General features: G+C 39.8%; 1 protein-coding gene across 1 annotated transcript in view; it reads left to right on the top strand.

Annotated features, from left to right (window-relative positions):
• The window catches only part of TMEM117 (transmembrane protein 117), a 216508-nt gene extending 194418 nt beyond the window's left edge, over positions 1-22090 (top strand). Inside the window, exons 6-7 of the mRNA XM_086472424.1 lie at positions 12325-12454; positions 21450-22090. Coding sequence (XP_086328550.1) covers positions 12325-12454; positions 21450-22090 — 771 coding nt within the window. The remainder of the gene's footprint in view (positions 1-12324; positions 12455-21449) is intronic.
• The last annotated feature ends 1086 nt before the right edge of the window (positions 22091-23176 follow it).

The following is a 23176-nucleotide window of genomic DNA, read 5'->3' as shown; positions in this document are numbered from 1 at the left end:
ATTGTTCCCTTATTTTTCTCACAGTCCCTGTAGTCAAGTGATGTACAATACAATGATGTATGATACAATGAAATAAGGGTATCTTATGACAAGGATCTTATAGTGGTTCTTAGAAGCGGGATTTTCCTATAATTTTGCTTCTGTGTGTTGATGAAGATGATAATTTAGTGTCTGATTCAGTAAATGATTTTGTAATTAAAGAATGCCATCTTTTAGAAATTGGGAAAGTATTTAACATAATAGAATAACACGGTTAGAATTTAATACACTTACAAAAACACACAGCACTTCACTTTGAGGCCTTGATCCAGTGCTGAGTTCTGTACTCAGCAGAAATCACCTGAGATCGGACCGCTACCTGTGTAAGAACCTCTCATTTTCTCTTTCTCAGTCTCTTGTGTTAAACTGGGGAGAGCACCTTTGTTCTCCTATCCCTTTTTCCTTGTCTAGATGGTTGGTGAAGACCCAGTTGCTATTCAGCATCTCATTCTCCGAGGGGCCACTCTAAGGCAGAAAACCCTCTGGGCACCATAAGCTGCTGGGGACTCTGAGCTGGCAGTTTTAGTTCTGTGGTCAAACATGGTTTCCTGGGTCTGTTGGTGAATTTGGCGGTCTGTATCATGCACCAGACTGAGTCTGAATTTCACACCAGCACAGTTAAGAAGGCTCTTGTCTTTTGTTTTCCTGGATTTGTACTTTCCAGGAACATTTCCAGTCCATTTCTATCAGAAGAGTGGGCCATTCCATTCAAATTCTGTTGAAGTAGGTAATAGTTTGTACTGATTTTTAGTTCCAGGGGGCAAAGGGAGATGCTCCCACTTCATGAGGTTGTACCTCACCAGAGCAGCTCAGTGAGCTTTCTGCTGCTTAGCTTCCTGACCTGGTGAAGGAGTCAAGAGAAGCCATTTCATATGATTATTAAAATAATTATAATTCATGGAAAAAAGTAGGTAGATCATGACAAACACAGAAAAAGTATTCGGAGGTCATTAGACGAGCCATCATTGCCAGTTAGGGCTTATGTATTCTGAAGAACTTCAGTGTGAGGAAGGACATCTGCTTTGCAGCATGTACTGGCAAGCTGTGAGTGGCTAATCAGGCTTCTGGAGTAAGACTCAGCTGAAACACCCTGAGTGTTATTCAGCTTGAAGCTCAGGACCCCTAAATGTAGGTGGCTACAAGGGAGCTAGCTGTAAGTCAGTTCCCATCCTGGTGAATGGCAATCTAATCCACACAATGAATGTTAGAGACTGATTTGGCAGCATGTATAATGCAAATAAGAATGGGCAAAATAAACGCCCATATTACATATATCCATTTTCACTTGTATTCTAGATTGTTGGTAACAGTTTGAAAATATGTTCCAGAGATACTGATATGCAAGCAAAGCTGATTTTATTTTTACATGCATGCCTTCTAAGCTTTATGCGTTTCCTTATATCCTCTTCTGCTACCCAGATGTGTTTACATAATGGCTATGCAAACATAATATATGTATTTCCTACTGCCACACCAACTGATACCAAACAAGCCGCTATTACTTCTGGAACAGATGTGCCTAATGGCCACATTACAGCTTTTGAAGATAAAACTGGGGGTAGAGAGGAGCGTGGAGGAGGAGTTCAAGACAGGATATGTTGCCTTCAGGGAACGAAGGCAACTCATTCATAAGTACAGCATGCTGCCGCTGCTAATCCTATTAGCAGGGTAAAACTCAGGATGCAGAAAATTATCTTAACTTCAACTAAAGGACAAGACAGGGAGCTGGGGAGACCGAATATGTTCCATATTACTCTTGTCCCTGAAACAAAAACTTAAGTGCAGATAGCCATGTTTTGTGACGTCAGCCTTTCTTCTTTTGACATTTACACCCAGTTTCCTTATTCTTTCCTTATATATTAAAACAGGTATATTAATTAGCACAAGTTATGGGGAGGAAAATAATTTTGGAAAAGAGTTATAACTGATTTTTTTAAAGGAAAGGGAATTTGCACTTACTTGTTTGCAAACTCCATGTTTAAAATTGTGAGAAACATTTCTCCCTGTGTTCCATACACATCCAGTGTTTCTACTTTCTGTCATCTTCATCAAGTCTCTATTGATTTTCTCAGTATCAGTCAATTGCAGCATATAATGCTGTTTTTTCCTTCAATAGAAAATTAATATTACTGTTTCACTACCTTAATCACAGCAATTTGAAACTTTCACAAGCACATATGTAATTTACAGTTACAGCTAAACCAAAACAAGTTGGATGAAGGGTCAAACCAAGACCATTGGGTCAAACCTGCCACCTCAGATTGTGCTTAATACCAAAGGGTGATTTTATACATTTGTTTGTAACTGGCCCCAAATTTTCTCACAATAGACGATGGTAAAACCCTTGAGAGCATGTATGATCTGAAGGAATTTTGTCCAAAACAGAATGGCTCCTCAGCCATCTGTTTCTAATGCTGAGGCAGCTGATTTACTTTCCACCTACAGTGAGCAACATACAATAATCCTCTTGCTCTGGATACTCTTCGTTTCTGTAACACCATTTTTATTACGTTGCAAAGCTCACAGTGACTAAAATATCCGCTCAGGTATTTTACTGCAAATCTGTCTTCTTAGGTTTAGGCAAAGCTAAAAAACATCATTATTATTTGAATATCAGGAAACAAGGAAATTCATTTATGTGGGTTTTTGGAAAGAGAAAGGGACAACATACTTGTTAATGCAGCTGAAATTAGCTGGAGACTGTTGCCTTAATGCAAAATGACTTTAATGCAAAAAACTCTAAGTAGAGCTTACTGTTCTGAAAAAGGTACAAATGGCACTAGCATTCTTTACAAATCCTGAAATGCTCCAGATTTTGTATTACTGTTGTAATGGGTTTGCATGGCAAGGTTTTGGGAGGGGGGGCAGTTACAGAGGTGGCTTCTATGAGAAGCTGCTAGAAGCTTCCCCCATGTCCAATAGAGCCAATGCCAGACAGCTTCAAGATGGACCCGCCACTGGCCAAGGCTGAGCCCATCAGCGATGGTGGTAGCACCTCTGGGATAACGTATTTAAGAAAGGGAAAAAAAGTTACTGTGCAGCAGCGATCGCAGACAGAGAGAGGAGTGAGAATATGTGAAAGAAACCATGGTGCAGACACAAGGTCAGTGAAGAAGGAGGGGGAGGAGGTGCCCCAGGAGCTGGAGCAGCGGTTCCCCTGCAGCCTGTGGTGAAGACCATGGTGAGGCAGGCTGTCCCCCTGCAGCCCATGGAGAACGATGATGGAGCAGATATCCCCCTGCAGCCCGTGAAGGACCTCACACTGAAGTAGGTGGATGCCCAAAGGAGGCTGTGACCTTGTGGGAAGCCCGTGATGGAGCAGGCTCCTGGCAGGACCTGTGGCCCCGTGGAGAGAGAGCAGCCCACGCTGGAGCAGGTTTGCTGTCAGGACTTGTGACCCCCTGGGGGGACCCACGCTGGAGCAGTCAGTTCCTGAAGGACTGCACCTCGTGGAAGGGACGCGTGCTGGAGCAGTTCATGAAGAACTGCAGCCCATGGGAAGAACTCACGATGAAGAAGTTCGTGGAGGACTGTCTGCTGTGGGAGGGCCGCCACATTGGAGCAAGGGAAGCGTGTGAGGAGTCCTCCCCCTTGAGGAGAAAGGAGCAGCAGAAACAATGTGTGATGAGCTGACCACAACCCCATCTCCTGTCCCTCTGCACTGCTCGGGGGGAGGAGAGAGAGAAATCGGGAACAAAGTTAAGCCCGGGAAAGAAGGGAGGGGTGGGGGAAAGCTGTTTTAAGGTTTGAATTTATTTCTCATTACTCTTCTTGGATTTGATTGGTAATAAATTATGGTTTTCCCCAAGTCGAGCCTATTTTGCCTGTGACGGTAGTTGCTGAGTGATCTCCCTGTCCTTATCTCAACCCATGAACCTGTCATTATATTTTCACTCCCCTGTCTAGCTGAGGAGGGGAGTGACAGAGCACCTTTGCTGGGCACCTGGCATCCGGCCAGGGTCAGCCCACCACAACTGTTCACCTGCGATGTGGATATATTTTCCACATTGCAACGGCGTGTGTATTAGTGCGTATGTACTCATATTGCTGAAGAAGATTACGTAGCAATGTATTTAAAATTTATTTTTATTCTCCACATCGTAGTCAGATATTTGGTCTTCTAGAAAGATTGACTGCTCTGTTGTAAGTGATTTCCCTTGACAGCAAGCTGTACTCTCAGTAAATCTGTAAACATAAGTATTGCATATTATTACTGAATGTTCATTTCTCCTATTCACCACAGAAAAGGCTTTCATAAAGTGTATTGCTGAGCTAGTTAGAAAAAAACATTACAACTGACTTGCTGGTGGTTTAGGGAAGTTTCACATAGGGAACAAGACACAGTTGCTTTGCAGGAGCTGATTTCTTTGTCTCTTATGGGTACACAGTATTGTAACTTTACTGCTTTATTTAGAAGCTTATCAGACTCAAGAATTAACTGGAAAAGCTCACACTGGTGTTTCTCATCCAGATGAATTACCTGATAGCTATTTAGCTCAACCAAGGTCAGATATGAGTGAGACAGTAAAGCAGGAGTAGAAGCTTACAAGAATTGGGGAAACTCAGGGGACAAATAGAAGAACATTTACTTTTAAGCAGCATTTTCAGTAGTTATGAATAGCTAATCAACAGGCAAGAGTGAGTTACAAAGAAAAGGAACCTCACATCATCACTGAGATATATGAGATCTTACATTTGCCTGATGGAAAAACTCATGGACTTGCTCCTACGGCATCCTGGGTGTGCACAGAGGCTATGCTTAGTGACGTCTCCTGCGCCTCTGGCAAAGATAAAGCTGTTTCACCTTGCTCCTCTTTGACTTTCATGAGTAGCTAAAACTTAAAGGCTAGCTGTGAGAAAGAACAGTCCTTTCCCTCAGTGAGAAGTAATGATTACTGTTGTTCTGGTCACTGCACATCTCAGGATGCGAGAACTTCTAGTTTCCATCCTTCCTTGTGCACTGGCTTGTTTTCAAAAACAATTTGTTCCTAACCTAAAGAATGGGTAGCTGTTATATCTTCACACTACTAGCAATATTTGTCCTATCAAGGAACTAGCAGTGGTCACTAAGGACTGTTGCAGAACTGTGCCAGATGATGCTCAAAGACAACCAAAATACAACTCCAGTCCTAGAGCATTACATTGCTAAAGAAAACCCAAGAGTTATGGCTGGTTAGACAAGTGGATATAAGCAATAGTGACTTCATTGGTCAGGATGTCAAGTAATCCAGGATACCTAATGCGTGACATCCCCATGCTTTCCCATAGTAAAGAAGAATTATAAAGGAAAATGAGAAAGGAAAAAGCTCTGCAGCTGATAGGGAACTGCAAAAGGGAAAGTTTCTTTAGAGAAAAGATTCATAGCCTGAATTTATAGACTGATTGAAGGAGCAGCTGTCATAAAGACAGTCTGTAACTAGGGTAGTGAAAGATCTGAAGGGATTTTAATATGAAAGGAAATGGCCTATATTTTATTTGATCAAAGAAAAGAGTGACATGGACAAAGAAACAGACTGGGAAAATGGTCTTTGCAGCAGCGTTTCTGTATCAGTGGAGAACAACTGCACTTGTGAAGGCCAGAGGGAAAGATGCTGATGTAACTGAACAGCAGATGATGAAAGCCTTGATAAAAATTTTACCTGTGGGGTTTGAAAGAATTGTTATATCTCTAATATGTTATGCAGAACAGATTTGCCATATCAAGGCATTACCAGGTTGTGCGGAGTGAATAGAAGACAATACCCAGGCTATAGTTACACGGGAGAGAGAGGGAGTGCTGTCTATCACAAATCAGGCATGGATATGGGTCCTTCTGTGAAATGCAAGCGCTTCTTATTTTAGGTGGCCTGAAATTTTTAGATTACTTTGAGCTTGCTGTAGAAAAGCTAAATACAAATTTGGACATTTCAGTAACAAGGGTCACTGTTTTGAGGACATGTGCATACACAGCTTTGTCTAGGCTCAAAATACATTAATGTGTAAATTAAAAGTGCAGAGACCCAGGGCTTGTTTGGGACCTGGGTGGCCTGGGAATTGTTGCCTTTAAATAAGCAGAAATTGATAATAGACTAAAGGATTCTGTAATGATTTTTTAATGGAAGGGGTCATTCAAGGCCAAGCACACACATAAAAAGAGGCCATATTGCTGCTTTAACTCTCAAGGAGGGAGTTATTGCTCTCTTATTATCATTTTCTCGAATGAGAAAGTAAGACTTGCAGTGTTCATTCCAGAGGAAGGCCAGGAGCTTGAAGAAGCTAAGCAAAGACTGAGGAGGAGAAGATCACAAAGATGATGGAGAATGACAGCAAGGTTGTGGGTATGTCCATGCCTTACATTGCCATATAGTGCAGGGATAGTCTTTCTGTAAACATGTCTGGTCCTGGAAGCTGTCTTCAGTCTTCTGTCTCAGCAGGTTGGAGCTCGACTGAAACAGTTACTCCACTGTTACACTGGATTTTCCATATTTTGAATTTTTTAAAACAAGACATAAAAGGTGTAGCTGTGTCTGCAATCAGGGACTTTGTGCCACAGTTCCTGATGGGGTTTTGTGATTGTTGTTGCCAATAACAATCCAAGCAGGTGAAGCCAAAACAGATGAGCAGATCAAATAAAACTTTCCGGACTTGAAAACTATGAATAGATTATCACGGATAGTCCCAACATGAAGCAGGAGGTCTTTTGAAGAATAATGTGTCATCTTTCCCTGTGGGAGCTAAGTAGCCCCACTGAAGCCATACAAGTATACAGGTGGTAGTGCTAAAGGCAGATTAACCATTAACAGAGCAGTTAGATTTGATCTCACAGGCATGAAAGTGAGTTCTAGTCATGGCTGCTGCCTTCCCTTCTTATGTATGTTTGAATGAAATATTAAAATTATGTTTGTACTTTATCAGCTCACAGCTGCAGACATCTCAGCTGCAGAGATCACTGCAAGTTGCAGTACTGCAGTGAAGTTAGAGATCACCACAGAGTCAGGCCTTTGTCTCTGAATTCCAGCTGTTCATTTCTTACTTCAAACACTTGCAAAAATATATAGCCCTTGCCTCTCATTAAATTTCCTCTAGCTGCCTGCCTGTCTGCCATGTTCTGAGAGCTGAAACAAAGCTGTCTAAGAGGCAGTCTTCTACCTCAGAAGTTAAAAGTGTTTTAATAAATTAAATAAAAATTGCTATAAGCAGTTTCTGGAACAAGCACACATATAGACATTCATATATGCATTTTCTCAATTCCTCCCCTCTATTTTTGTTTATTTATTATTCCGAGGGGTCTAAAGTACGAATGTGTTCCTAGCATTAAATATAGCATATATCGTCACTACCTAAAGCAGAAATATTCAGTGTGTGTTTGTCCTCTTTCATGATTATATCTGAACAGTGTTTATGTTATTTTTCATGTTATTTCATATTTACTGTGTACCAAACACCCTATGAGCTACACTCAGACAGGAGAGATGAAAACGTGGCACATTTGTTTACCATTAATCATTTCTGGGTTTTAATCCTGGTCCCACCTTCTCTGTGGCAGTTTTCCCTGGATGGAAGGGGGCTGGTGGCGGAGGGATGTGGGATTGTGCGTGCATGAAGCGTGGGATGCAGTCTTTTGAGGGCTAGTGTTACCCTCCCAGACAGCTTATGATCCTTGCTGAATCCTGCCAGCACCTGGTCCTGGTCCTCTGGGGTGGGGAGACACGGCCCAGAGCCTGCAATAAAAACCACCAAGCAGCAAGGTGCAATGCTGCAGCCAGCCAGAGCGCTGGGTGTTGCCAATGGGTCCCTGGGCTGCCTCGCCAGGCCGGCGGCCGGGCAGAAGCCCCAGGGCAGCTGCATGTCCTGGCTGGGGGTCAGGACAGGGCTTCCCCAGGCAATGCCTTCTCTTTTCTTCGGGTGAGGGCAGAATAGGGCCATATTGTATCAGCAAGTGTGGCTTTGATGCTCAGTAAAAATATCTTTACTTACAGAGATACCGAATCAGTACTGCCAGCTCCACTGCAGGGTCTTAACCCAATACTTGGCAGTGCAGTAGGGAGTGTGTGTATTTGTTTGGTGTGGGGAACCAGAAGCAAAGGGAAGAAAATCAAACTACCGTGATCTCCTCTTTTGCAGCATCCAGTTTCGTCTGTGCTTCTGGGTTTAACGAGGTAGCTGATGGAAATCAGAGGTGCTCCCTCTGCCCATTGCAACACTAGGATGAACCCCTCAATGCTCTTAAATTCATCCTCTGCCTGCCCTTTTGTCATGACTAGAGTGAAATGAGGCAATAACCTCATCTGATTTGCACATCCCACAAAACTTGCCAGTGAAGTTAGACACCTCTGTGCAGCTGACTTAAGCCTGCTAGTTCTGGGTTGATTTCTTCTTCTTAAACTGCATGGAGGTATGCCACAGAACCCTCAGGTTGGAAACCACTGAAGTAGATGAATACTAGCAATTTGATGCTGATGGATTTAGAGAAGAAACAATCTCTTCATACAGTATGAGAGATACAAATATGAGCTAACAGTATGCTTGCATGGCTTTATTTTTCAAATTCTGCAAGTAGAGTTATATTCTAAATATGGTACTTTGAGCCCAGTGTCTAATGAGCTCCCAGATATGGAAGAGTACAGGCACCTCAGCAATAAGGGCTAAAGCTGATCAAATGAACTTTGCATAATTATGAGCTGAGAACTTAAAGAACATAGTGTATATCACTCGCTCCAGAGGTGAGCACAGATGGATAGCACAGGCTGATATCAGAGACCACAGAGAGAAAATACCATGTATGAAAGTGTGATCCAGACCTGAGCTGTGTTCCAGAGAGGGAAACGATTAGATTTATGGGCTTGTACATTTGCACTGTTAGTGTACCTATTAACAAGTGAGGTACATTATTCCTACTAGACACCTTGAATTTCTTGCAAAAACAGTTTTCTGGATATTGCTGAAAGTAAATTGTGTTTTGCTTGTCAGTAAGGAAAAAAATATAACAGAGACAAAAGATTTTGAACAAGACTTTCTTAGAACCTAGATAGCAAAATGGCTGCTTTGTTGAGTTTGGATTTGAGAACCTGATATTGGCATTAGCCTGAAAAGTTAATAGTCATCTGCTCTTCTCCTGCACAATAATACTACTGCAGCTACGTGTCCACAGGTGATAATGTCACTACATGGACAGTAAATGCTGACACTTACCAAAGCTGTGAGCCAAATGAAACCCCAAAGGCTATTTAATCACCTAAATTGATGCTTCATTTTCCTAAGTGCTGTGGCTGTAGTGACTTTCATGGAAGTCAGTAAGTTTAACTCATTATTTTAGTTTCCTTTTTAAAATACTGCTTTCAAATATGTTTTATTGTGTTTTGTTTTATTTTTTTTAAAAAAAAAATATTTCTACATTTCCAGTGGAATGTTCTTAAATAACAGATTTTATAATTGTACTGAGCAAGGTGGTACATTCAAAACATTATTTATCAGTGAGGAAGAAATGCCTTATAGATAAAGCCAAGAATTTATTATTAGTATTTAAATTTTAACAGTGTAATACAAGAATCATTATTAGTTGAGATTTCATTATTACCAAAAATAATGCTTGTGCACAGAAAGAAGTTTTAGTAATAATAATAATAATGTCAAAATTGTTATACACACACTTCTTAGCTTCTGCTGCTTTTCTTGGTGTTTTATCCACCCTCCTCCCGCTCCTCTGGGTCCTGAAACGGGCAGTTTGAGTCTGGCAGGGGTCAGTGGAGGCATTGCGGCGTATCATTGGCATCTGGAGTCCTTTGCTGAGAAGGATATGATGTTCATCGTGATGGTTTCTTTTTCCTCACTCTAGGATCTACCTGGGGGCATTTTATGTTTCCTAACACACTTTTAGACCTTGCTGTTTCTTCACTGATCTGAAGCTCTACAGACAGGTAGAGCCTGTTACAGCCAAGTGTACTATACACAGTGCCTTTCACGTGTGTTAGATACTTCTTTGTTCACCTTGTTACCCCTAAAAGCAGCTTTGTCCAGCCCCAAATCTGCATTCCTTTAGCTGAGCACTGGTGAGTTGTTTATAGCTGTGCGGTCTCCAGTGCCAGCCTGTTCACATCTCTCTAGCAAAGGCAATAACATATTACAGGGCTACCGGGTAACAGAGGTCATGATACGATTCAGGCATGCTTCATACAGTATGGGGTATATATGTAGAAAATGTGAAATAATATACATGTGAAAGGCAGCCACAGTTTGGAGTGTCAAATACGTATTTTTCTACTGGGCTCTCCATTCGCCTGTCTGTTACAGTGTGAACAGTAGCACACTGTTGGAGCTGGATCTCCCCGTTTTGTTTTTGTTTTGTGAAATGTTTTCCAGTCTCAATAGTTGTTTGCTGAGACAAGTAATACAGTAAATTGCACATCTGGCAGCACTTGCATTGTCGTTACTCATTATCAAGTAATATTCATACAGATCAGAAAAAATGCTGAACTTTTTTTATAAAACTCAGATGCAAAGACACATTCCAATAGAAATTTCTGTATGGTTGAATTTTATCTGTAAATCAGCAAAAGGCACAGTAGGAGCACTGGGGCAAGGCAAGAGCAGGAGGCTGGATTTATAGTTCCATGTTTACTTATTTCTAATGCAGAATCCACAGCTCTCCATTCGTTTATCTTCAGGAATATGTAATGTATTTCTTCCTATTTATTCCTGGGTGAGAGTATGTATGACTTAACATGAGACACCAGTCCAGAGATGTATATTAGATACTGTGAACTGAGAGCATACAACCATAAAATTTTTATCTTTGGGTACTTTTTGAGTGTCTACTGCCCACAAGGGGATGGTTGCAGATGCAGTGTAAGGGATCGTGCAGCTGGGCAGTTATTACCATACCTCGTGACCAGGAGTGCATGCGTTGCATTAGTGATAAGGCAAAAGGAGAGCATCCTTATTTCTCTTATCTTCTGCATCTGTAAATTGGCACTCTCTGTATCGCTGTGAACACTGAGAACCGGATACACAGAGTCAGGATTTCTCCTTGCTCGTACTCCTGTTAAGCCAATTAACTCAGTATCACAAAAAGTTAGCACAAACCAGCTGCTGTTAGTATTTGGGCCATGCTATTCCCTGCTGATAAAAGTCTTCCATTTCCCTTCCACTGTAGAAAATGTTGGAGCACTTAGCAAGTCTTGGAAGTTAAGTTATATATAGTGATTTATCTTTCAGAGATGATTTTTCATTTTGAATATTTTTTTTTTTCATTATCCTGGTAAGAAACTTTCCAGCCTTATAAAACCAAACAAAAAAAAAAAAAAAAAGGAACTGGTTTTCTTGGGGCAATGGCTGCACTGGAATGGTTTTCATGTGAAGGAAGCACAAGTCACTCACAGAGCTCCTCACATTTCAGATTCCCTTATCTTACTTTTAGTAATTCAAGTGCTTGTTGCACTAACTTGCGGGATGCAAATCCAGGGGTATGCAGGGGAACAGGGACAGTATGTTTTTAACAGCAGATCACCAACAGTCTGCAGCGCACAGAGTAACTACTCTGGCAGTAATCGTAGTGATTCTGGCACTATTGCTAGACTTTCAGTTTTGGCTCTAATGAGCCATGCTATTTTACCTATTGTCAAGTCACTGATGGTGGGTGCAGATAACCAAGCAAAAAATTCCTTTAAATGCAGCTCCTCCTCAGCTGTTTTACCACTTGCTACCAAAATATGCACAATGATTGGTAAGGGCTTCCACATTTCCAGCATTACCTTGCCAGCTGAGATATAGCAGACAGCAGAAAACTGTGCTTGGATTGATTCAGGCAGGTTATGCTGAAGGGCCTGTGCTTGCAGGGAGTGTTTATTTAGATGTATTAAGGCCAAATACAGAAAACACCCTGTAAGTTGAACAAGTAAAATACAAATATATGAAATGTTTGAAAGACTCAGGCCTTTTTTGCCAATTTCTTACCTGTAAATTGTTTGCCAAATTCATAACAGAAGTTGTAACTAATATTGCAAGGTTACTATATAGGTATTCACGTGCTTAGACTATTTTATACTATCAGATGGTACAGTGGTTCAATATTGTCATTCTGAATTGGACTTTTAAATACATAATTACATACAGCTGAAGTAAAAATCCTATTGTAATATCTAATATAAACAAGGTATCCTATTTCAAATGGAAACTTAAAGTAAGAAAATCCAATAATGGGAGGCTTAAAAATAGAACCTTTCCTTTTTATTAATTTAAGCCATTTTAAAAGGCAAAACTATACTGTGAAAGCTTGTATTTAGGCTCTTACTTTTCTTTTTTTAACAGGATTGGGAGTTTCCACATTTTATGGGTGATGTTGAAGTGAATCTTCCAGGCTTGCCATCTGCACACATGCAGTTCAAAGTACCTTATTTCCAAAAGATCTTCAAAGAGGAATATCACATACATATAACCGGTATGTAATCTTACAGATTGTGATACAGTCACACAGTGAACCGCCTCTGTGTAATAAATGTGTGCTAACATGTTCTTAACCCCATGCCTTGTGTGTGTATGTGTCCCACATTATCTGTTTGTCTGTCCATATCCATATCATCCATATATAAACGTCTCGGGAAAATGAGAACCTATCTCTTACGAATCAGAGACCTGCTGTTTTTCATGGATTTCAGCAGCTTCTTGTGATGCTAAGTAATACCTAATGTAGCTTCAGAGATCTTCTATCTAAAATTACTCTCCAGGGGAATTAGCAGCTTATTTCATTTTCAAATCTCTTATGCTTTCAGATGCCTTTGCCATGATTTATGCTAATATATTTTTATAACTTTGGTCATTCTCATCTGGCAAAGCCCATCATAACCATACTTCCATCAGTCATGTAACCAGAAGCAGACAGTTAAATAACCTCAAATAAAATAGAATTGCAGTTATTCAAATGGATGATAGATATAGATAAAAAGTACCTGAGTACCTGATCCTTGCATACTGTAAGACAGTATTTTAATAACAGTAGGGAATGAAAAAGAGAAGGTTTAAATAGGGATAAATATTTTGGTTTTACCTTCAAGCTATACAGAAGGAGCATAGCTCCTCTACATTGAGAAGAGTTGGATGATAATGGATAGCAAAAAATGCAGATGTGAATTGACAAGCATCTTTAACTGATAATATAAACAATCACAGCACATTCCTGTACAGGAGTAAGATAGATGAGGGCATCCAATGACACAGCCGTATGAAACTCCTGCAGAGCAGGGACAAAAGGAGCATTCAGAGATGATATGAAGACAGAGAGGCCAAGAGCTAGCAGGTGAGTCCCGAGCTCACCAGGCAGCAAAAGCCAAGGGAAGAAAATGTGCCAAGGAGGAAAGAATGATGAACCCAGGACTCATTCGAGGCTGAATGAAGCCCCAGAAAAGGCATTTTCAGCACATAATGTAGCAATCTGAGCGATCAGATTAAAAACCAGACAATAAGAGAAAATTAGTGCAAAAGTTACCTGCTGTCTATTGAATGAGGGAAGGAATACGGGCCAATAGGAAGTATAGATGGAGGCATGGAAGATTTTTCAAAACTGGATGTAGGTGCCCTGCTGGAATACTGAAAGAGAACAAAGAGCCAGCAAGAAGAAAAATAGGCTGGGGCACGTCTGAGTGGGACTGTTTGAGCTACTAGTGGTGTATGGAATAGGGTGAAGTAAATGATCTCATGGGCAGTGCCTAGAAGGTGTAGGGTGAGAGAAGGTGAGATGTGTACATGATGAATACATTCCTGTCTCCCAAGTGAGCAAAAGGGAAAAAGAGACTTTAAAAAAAAGACTGTAAGCATCGAGTATTTGATGTGAATTATAGGGATGGTATTCAGGATAGTAAAAAAGGTTTTTTTTCTATTTCTCAAGACTGGAGCGTGAATGTGGAGGGGCTCAGTCCCACAAAGCTCCCAGATGCACTGCAATTATTCCATTGTATAAGGAGTAGTAGTGGAATGGGTGCTCAGAGGGGCACAAACGATAACTGAGGCATGGTAGGGTGGGCTGCGCCATCAGATACAGAAACTCAGGATATAATTAATGTAGATGAAGAACAACGTGTGGTAGAAGAGGGACTGAAAGCAAAGAACAGTTTTGCATTGTAGAAGAGACAGGGATATTAATGATAATCAAGGAAGAGCAAAGAATAAGCAACAGCAAATAACATAAATTAGGGATCAGAAATAAAACTGCTAGCAGTGCTGCTGTTTGAAAACAGACCAACTGAGAGAAACCAATATTTATGCATTATAGAATCTTCTGCAGAGAGGACTGGAGGCTTTTCTGATTTTCTGGCGAGAAGGCATTCTTTTAATGAGGATGAGCTAATGAATAGGGGCTGAGGAATATTTTTCCCTGCTCAGCATTAACAAGATCCATTTATTAGATTCACTAGACAAATCAATCCATTTGACTGCACGTCACGTACTCTGTCTACTGAGTGCCTGTTTTATCTCGGTGCTACAACACCCTTTAGGAGATCTAATAAACATCCATAACACATGGCACAAGAACCTCCCTTTGGGTAAGTTTTGCTTGAACCATCTGTTCTTGCCATAAGTTCTTGTCTTAGGTTAGGGTATCATCTTGGATCATTTTCAAGCTCTAGTTATTGTGAGGATGTGTAGATACTTGTAATTTTCTACTCAAATCAAGGAGCTAATAAAAGAAAGGACTGGTTCAATATATATATATAAATATATATATATATATATATATAACAAGATGAATGTAATCCGACCTAAAATGAGGGTAGGGAGTGATGCACATGGATGCAACGGTAGCAGATGACATAAGGGTAGGACACTGATAATGGCAGGAAGCCTGCTGTATTTAAGCCTTGTTTAATCCATGGGATCCAGAATGTTAAATTCAACCATAGGACTTCTTTTTAGCAACAAGCAGGAAAAAAAGACTAAAGCCAGAATATTTTTTAGTACTTGCTATAGGGATACAGGAAAAAAAAAAAGACTAAAGCCAGAATATTTTTATTTTAGTACTTGCTGTAGGGATAACATCAGGCTGTAAATCTGTGACCTGTGCCCTGATTTTTGGAAACTGGAAACCCTTTTCTCCCAAATAGCAAGGACAAAGAAAGCATGGCTGAAATAATATTTATCATTTTTTTCCTGGCAAATTTTATTCTTCATAAGTTCTTTTATAGTCTGTTTCAGTCACTGTTGATTGATATAAGTAAGAGCAGCCCTAGGACTCCCCTGGGCAGCCCTATTCAGTGCTGGGTTGCTCTAAATAGCAGCGGTCCCACAAAGCAGCAGCTCTAAGTGAAGGGACAGTCACAGGAGTAAAGGACTTCAAACCACCTTTCTGTTGGCGTGGGCTTAATGGCTTCATGCAAGTTCTGTAGAGATGAAGGATTTCACTGTTACATGCTCTGTGTTGCCAAATCTCCTCATTTTATCACAAGTCTTCAGACAGTTGCTTGCTTTCTTTTTTTTTTTTTTTAATGTTTGGTCTTAAAGTCTTGGCTCCTGAATTCAGTGACTACATGAGAATTTCAGCTTTCATAAAATATGTCCCATGATCAAAAAATAATGAAATGTTGCTTCTGCATAACTCTATATCTAAAAAAGCAGGTAAATAAAACAGTACTATTATTTTTAACCCATTTACTACTTTAAACTAATAGCATCCTTTCTTAGGTCTGACTTGTGATTTCTGAATATTATAAGTTGGCAGTAATATTGAATTAACATCTGCAGCCTGTAGCTGATATGCTTCAGTGTAATTTTAAATTTACTATCAAAAGTATATCATATTTTTACTGGTAACCAAGTGCCTTATTTTGCTCAAATTTCTTTGCATCTACAAACTCCTAGCAAGCATCTACTCAGTATTAAATATTGTTATCCTATTTTGATAGCTGCTTTTATCTATGAACATAAAAAATAACTTGAGTTCCTGCGTCTGCTTAACACATCCGGATGTCCCTTGGCAGGTGGTTCATTGCAAACTGTGTTTTTTTCTTCTTGGGCTGCAGTTTGTGAAAATACATAGTCTATCCTAGTTTCTATAACACCCAGGGAAATTTGAAAGTAAATTTTGTTACTTCAGACTCTTTCATGGTTAAAAGGCACTAGAGGGCCTGGTTGGTACCGTTTAATAGCAGCACTGGAGATTCAAGAGCACCTGCTGTCAAGTATGTGGATAAGTCTCAAATAGGAAATGTTAAGGTTTGGGTATCAAAACAGATGGGAGATTTTTCTGGCTGTTTATAAGCGTATTTCTGAGTGCCAATCTAGCCAGGGTGCCCTTCCACCCTAAGGAGAAATCATCACCTTCATGGCTGGCGAGTGCCTAGCATGGCTGGCTTGTGGAGTTAAACCAAAAGTGTGTCTAGATTGAGGCCAAGCATTGCCTACACAGGGAAGCCTGAGGGAGCCCTTGGGCAAAAATAGAAAGGTTAGAGGTAAAAACAAAGCTGTCCGTGCACACAGATGTGAAAAAACCTCAGAGGATTTGCAGCTTAGTTCAGCTCTGAGTGGTCTGTACACATGTATCTAGCTAATAACACTAACGTGACAGAAGATATGAAGAACATTTTGAAGATACCTGAATGTTTTACAGAGGAATCTGAATGTTTTTAGACACAAATTGCAATTAAGATAAGAGTCTAAAGTCAACGTTTCCTACACTAGCCTCTGGCTGTTGTTGCACAGCATGAGGCCATTTGAGTCTGGTCTTAATAAGTGGAATTTTCATGTTTCCTCTTGACCTCAGGAGCGATGCTAAGGACTGGCTTCTACACGAGATCCCTTTTTTAGGGCATGACTGTTCTCTTACAGAGTGGACATGCAAAAATAAAAAGGTTTCACAATTTGAGTCACAGCCTCACATGGACACCCAGTGCAAATGCTTGTTTAGCTGCATACCTCCAGTTTTTCTTTTGGGGGATCTTTATTGCACCAATTTTCAATATTGCACCATGTTTCCAAATACACCAAACCAGACTTCTGCCTCTCCAAATGTCATGTGTAGCATGTAAGGACGTCAACGCTGTCAAAGCTGGTTATTAACCGGGTCTTTTTCCAGGTGGTGAATGCTGAATGACACAGCCTATTTTACCACATGATTTTCTTCATTGTACTGCATTGAATTGTCTGGGTATAACTCTTTGCAGTGCGCTGAAATGATTGATGAGCCTTCCGGTCTTGGGAGCTGATCATACTACATCCTTCCATTTCAAATTGTGTCTTTGAAGAATCCACCTGCTCAAAGAAGGGCTAAATGGTGCCAGGTATATGCCAGTCTGTGCGGCCAGTATTCTTGGCTACACAGACCTTGCTGGCGTAGAGCCAATCCTAGAGCAATAGTGGTATTGATCCTACAGAAATTGGTTAAGAGACAAATTAAATGACTTCATAGTGTGGGACTCCATTTTCCCTGACTACTTTTCATCTGGAATGAAAGTTGAAGCACTGTAAAAAAACTATAAATATATTTTAAAAGAAAATTAATATCTGTAGCTTCATAATATATTTATTCTGACCCTTCGCAAAACTGTAAACTTGAGCTTGTTTATGTGCAAGATGAGAGGTCAGGAGTGACTTCTAATTTATGAAGCTTATTTCCTATATAAGCTTGATATATGACTTAAAGTTTGCTATAAAAAGCATTATGCTAAAACTGAGTTGCAATAGACAATCGTTTCATATACGTAGATTATACACATGTATAATGTTAAATGTTGGTCAGTATAATAAATCTCAAAAATTACTTGTCATGGGGAATTATCATCAAACAAATGTTTGTGAGTGTACACTGTCAGGCCTTGGTTCAGTTGGCTTCAACACATTTAGCACTGATCTGGAAGGATTGCTTGGTAAACTGGACTTATTTGGCTATCACGCCTGTTAGTACAGCAGTGAAGAACATGTCTTGGAAGAGGGATAGGCAGCAGAGGACACTGTGTTATAGGAAGAGGCAAATACTTTCTGTGAGTAACCAAGACAGCACTAACTCCCAGTCATTTTGTGTCTAAGGAGATTAATGCAGCCCTTGGCTATAGGGAATACTGAGTAGGAGTAAGAAGATGTCATTGTGTTCATATATGGTTATAGTGAGACTGTTGCTCATATACAGTGTTTGGTTCTGGTGACAACAGTTTTCAAAAGAAAAGGAAAAATCATAGAGCTCATTGAGCATGACAGTGATGCAGAGGATGGAAAAATGGTTGAGAATGGGAAATTTAGGGAGTTTTGAGAAGACCCACTATAGAACAGAGGCAGGTCTCTAGCTGCCACTGAGACATACAGGTTGTGATTCATCTGAGTTAGCTGGGGTGTCTGCATCTAAGCTGTTTGTCTACGCACCCTTTATAGTCCACACTGACCAAACGATCCCAACAGCAGAGCTTAGGGCCGTGCTCCTGCCTGCCTAACTCCGTCTAGGGGCTGAGGGAGGGAGTTTCAAGTTCATGCTTTTTATGAAACAGGAATAATTGGAATGCTTATCTCCCTCAGATCAGGTAAGCACTCAAATTCTTAACGTAAGACAGGTGGAGCCTTTTTTAGACAGATCCATTTTAGAAGAGATTCACAATTATGAAACCACAGTGTAGGATAGATGCTACATGAAGCTTGAGATCAAGCAGCTGGCTACCTCTATTCAACATTTTTACTGTTTTCTGCTATCTCCTTAGTGAGCTTCTTCACCAGCAGCAGGCTGTCATCTCAAGTCTTACTCCTTAGGTAGCTTGCTCTACACAAGTCGCATTTAGGACAATGTGGTCATACAGGTGATTGCTGTGAAATCCACTGGTTGCCATCATGCCTGAAGAGGAGGTAGGTCATAGCTCAGCATTGCGATGTCTGTTTCTTTTGTCAGTCATACCTGAAACTTACAATCAAGAAAACCATAACAGTGTGTTTTGGCCTTTATAAAGCCTGTCTCAATAATGTCCCCATTTCATTATGCTTTGTAGTTTGATCTTTCAGTTGTCTGTTTTCTCCCTACACATCTTCACTCTTGCCATGTCTAGCTGAAGGGAAAGAGCAATACTGGTCCTACATGAGATTTTCCCCTTCCTCCCATCCCTGGGGTCTAGCAGATCTTTCTGGAAAGTCACCTGTCTTGGCTCTCAGAAACACAAAGTACCACAGATAATATTTTGATGAAGCCAATAACAAAAGAAGTGGGAGGATATTTGGATGGGCTTATAACACATTTTCCTGGGAAAAGAATATGGCTTAAGGAACTAACTTTAGGGCAACGTAGCAAAGAGTGGCGTTCTGGTTGAAACAGCTTTCTGGTTGAAACACAGAGTAATATTTGATGGCAAATTACCATTTCAAAAAGTGTCCAAGTGAACAACCATAACAGAGAAAGGAAGTTTAGAATGCAGTAAATCATGTTTTCTTTTAAACTGGCCATAGATAAACGTAATGGTTCTAATATTTGTTTCATTGTAATTCGTTTTTACCCTATTTTCCTAAGAAAATGAGAATTATGTGATCATGTTCTCTGTGTGGGTTGGTCTCACTGTCTCTCTATCTGACACTCAGCATCAAATAATTTTTGAGCGCGTGGCCACTTCCAAAAACATTTTTCAGAGGGTGGGAATCTGAAAAATAATGACATTATCATTGTGTCCTAAGAAACAGTATCTAGGTAAAGGAGAATCATCTAACTTAGAGCCCAGCTGAAGAAAAAGCAGGGAGAAGTCAGCCATTGTATTCTGTCTGACAGCAGGCAATTGATCAGTGAATATGTGTGTCCCAGCCTGCCCATCAACACACACTATGCAAGATATATTCTGTCTCTGTCCGTTGAAGTGTCGTACATGATGGGGAAGCAAGGATTATTCTGATGGAGAGAAACACATGAAATGCAGGGCAAAAATCTGCAGGAAACATCAAGCTAGATTGTATTGTTTGTTGCTGTATTTCATATTTTAGCATCATTTTCAGTGTCTTGGTGTTGATTTAAGAAACTTAAATATTATAAAATGTGGTGATACTCTTCTAAAACCATAATTTTCTTTGTCAGGTCAGTTATAATATTAATGACAACCCAGAAAAAGATTGAGCAGTTATTCAGGAATTATGTGAACAGGCTTGGCTACTTTTCAGTCAATTTGATTTCTGGATATTGACAATAACACAAGAGAATGAACATCCTTGTTTGTTTTCAGTCTAAGTTTAATCTAGACTGAAGAGGACTATTAAACACAATTGCTGAAATACAAGGAGATACCCTCCTTACTCTCCTGGAGCGTTCTGGTCGTACAATTTGAACACAGACTTTCAGGAACTGGGATCCATTTATTCTTTACAAGCCAATGGCATAAGGCATTTGATAGATACTCTGATACATTCATTTTCTTTGTCGCTTGAAACATACTTGAATATGATGCCACCATAGGCCAATATCATTCATCACCAGCAGGAACATTCCTCCGTGCATGTCCTTTCATATAATACTGACATGTAGATTTTCTGGTTCTTGGGTGGTGCCAGTCATCGCTGCACAGGTAAGATCTTAACATACATCCAGCTAGAATGTAAGAGATGCTTTGACTATGAAAATAGTGTAATTTCTTTTGTGTATTCGGAGAATAATTTAGGTTAGAAGGGACACCTAGAGTTCATCCATTCCAAGACCATACACAAATCAGGGCTGACTTTGCAATTGCATAAAGTTATCTTTAATGTCTTTTGCGTGCCTGGAGGAAGCATGCAAAAGAGCAAGTTTAAATAATAAAAGGAAAAAAGTTTCTTCCTCCAGTATTGCAGGAGCTTAATGTTAGACTATGAGTTACTCCTTGGAGGGGTTTCTCACTACACAGGCTACAGGAAAAGCTAAGCTGTCTAGCCTACCAAGCCTACAATCTCTCTGATATTTCTCGAGGCTGTAATATCTCTAAATCACAATTTATCCAATTGCCCCCACCTGAATATGTCTGCACACCATGGTTGGTATGTCAAACAATGTATGTATATACTCTTAAAATTTACATGATTACCAACACCAAAAACTTCAGTCACTTCAGCCTTTCCTGGCTTATGAACAGTTCTATCAAATATGGTCTTTTCATGGAAAATTTCCATGTGAATATTTTTTAAGCCCTAGAATTAAGGCTTTTATAGATTTATTGATCTATACCATATCACCTAGTGGTCTAATCAACAGGTCACCTACAAGCTGCAATGTGAATTCAATTGATATACTGCTATGCTTGTATTACAAAATTATTTTATTATGTGCCCAGACCTAATTGTGAAATACTAGGGGATAAATACTACAGATAAATCTGACTACGATGGAAATTTTATTACAACTTTGCCTTATAAATTAATTTTAAAAGGTGGGGTTTTTTTCCTCTGAGTACCTTTTACATATGACTGCATTTGTACTGCTTCTAAAATGGATATATCAGATGACAGAATTCTCTTTTTCCAAACAGGCAAATGGTTTAACTATGGAATTATCTTCCTTGTTTTAATCTTGGATCTGAATATGTGGAAGAACCAAATATTTTACAAACCGCATGAATATGGTCAATATATCGGTCCTGGACAGAAGATCTATACAGTAAAGGACTCAGAAAGCTTGAAAGACCTTAATAGAACTAAATTATCTTGGGAGTGGAGATCAAATAACACTAACCCATTGACCAACCGGACCTATGCCGAAGGAGACATGTTCTTGCATAGCAGATTCACAGGCTCTAGCCTTGATGTCAAATGCCTGGCTTTTATTCCAAGTTTGCTGGCATTTGCTTTGTTTGGTTTCTTCATCTGGTTCTTTGGGCGATTTCAGAAAACTGACCAAGGCATGGAGAATTTAGACAAATCATACACAAGAATGAAACGAAAGTCACCGTCAGATATGGGAATGACGCGAGAAAATACACAGGTGTTAGTAGAAGAACCATTAAGTTTTCAAGAACCACATCTCGTATCCATAAAATCAGACTTAAGTGAAATAGTTTTTAACTCTTCTCTCCTAACTTCTGAGAACTTGAATGCACAACTGAATGAACAAGATAGCCCTTTGCAGCCAGTACCAGAGTCCTCTGTCCCTAAGAGTAATCCTGTGACATAGAGGCAAATACCCAGGAAAATAAGTTTAAATAAGCAGTTACTATAAGATTTCAGTTTTACCTTTTGTAAGTTAAGATTTACATAGTGTTTAGAATAAGAAACTCAACCTATACCAAAAGGTGCTCAGCATGCTTTTTCTAGGAATTTCGTTTTTTATTTGTATTATAGTACGTGCCTACTGTATATCTGACATTCCTTTATAGATTGCTTCCCAAAATTACACAAGCTATTTATTAATACATTACCTTAACTGTATAATAGTGTATTAGATGATTACTTGCAGGTATAAAATTCTACCGTGGTGGTGCCTTGAGACATTAAACTGTTTTTTTAACTCAACACCAGGTGTATAGCACAGTTCTTCTAATCTATTTTGCGGAGCTTTTTGTATATATTTGTTTCAAGTATCATTTGATGTCTTGACAGAGGAGATAAATATAGTTATTCCTAAAGAAGGGTTTCTGTTAGGACATCACAACTTGACTTTGTTATTTATTCATCTGAGAAGCCAGTGACTTTGATGACTGGACTGCAGAGAAGCATGTTGATTACCTTTTAATTTTTGCTGGCTAGCTGCCAAACACAAATACGGATTCATTATGTGGTAAACAGCAGAGTGATAATACAGCATGGGTCACTACTTGTGAAAATATTACTTTCTCCATCAGTAATAGCAATTAGGTGATAATGCCTAATTATAGTTTCCCTAATTAAAGATAAACTGGTCCTTGATTAAAAGTTTTGCCCTTCGCCTTTTAGAAACAGAGGTGAAAATACATGGTTGAAGCAACTCTTTCCATCATCACACCAAACCTATGCAACATCAAAGAGCCAGTGGAGTGATTACATTAAAGGACACAAAGACCATGAAATCCAGTATTTGTGTGCATATCTCGGTGCAGATATGGTCTGGGCATACGCAACACAGACCACATGTAGGCAGTCTAACTTCTGCAGGTACTGAATAAATGTTTAGGGGCTTTAATTAAAATAGATTAATTATTGAATTTTATTGTACCCTTTTTTTTTTTTCCTTCATTCATTATCCATGAATAAGTGTAACCTGGAAGCAGAAACATAGAGAAAC

Source organism: Leptosomus discolor, chromosome 1 (genome assembly GCF_034619465.1).
Source record: "Leptosomus discolor isolate bLepDis1 chromosome 1, bLepDis1.hap2, whole genome shotgun sequence".
Classification (NCBI taxonomy): domain Eukaryota; kingdom Metazoa; phylum Chordata; class Aves; order Leptosomiformes; family Leptosomidae; genus Leptosomus; species Leptosomus discolor.
This window is presented reverse-complemented; position numbering and strand designations above follow the sequence as displayed.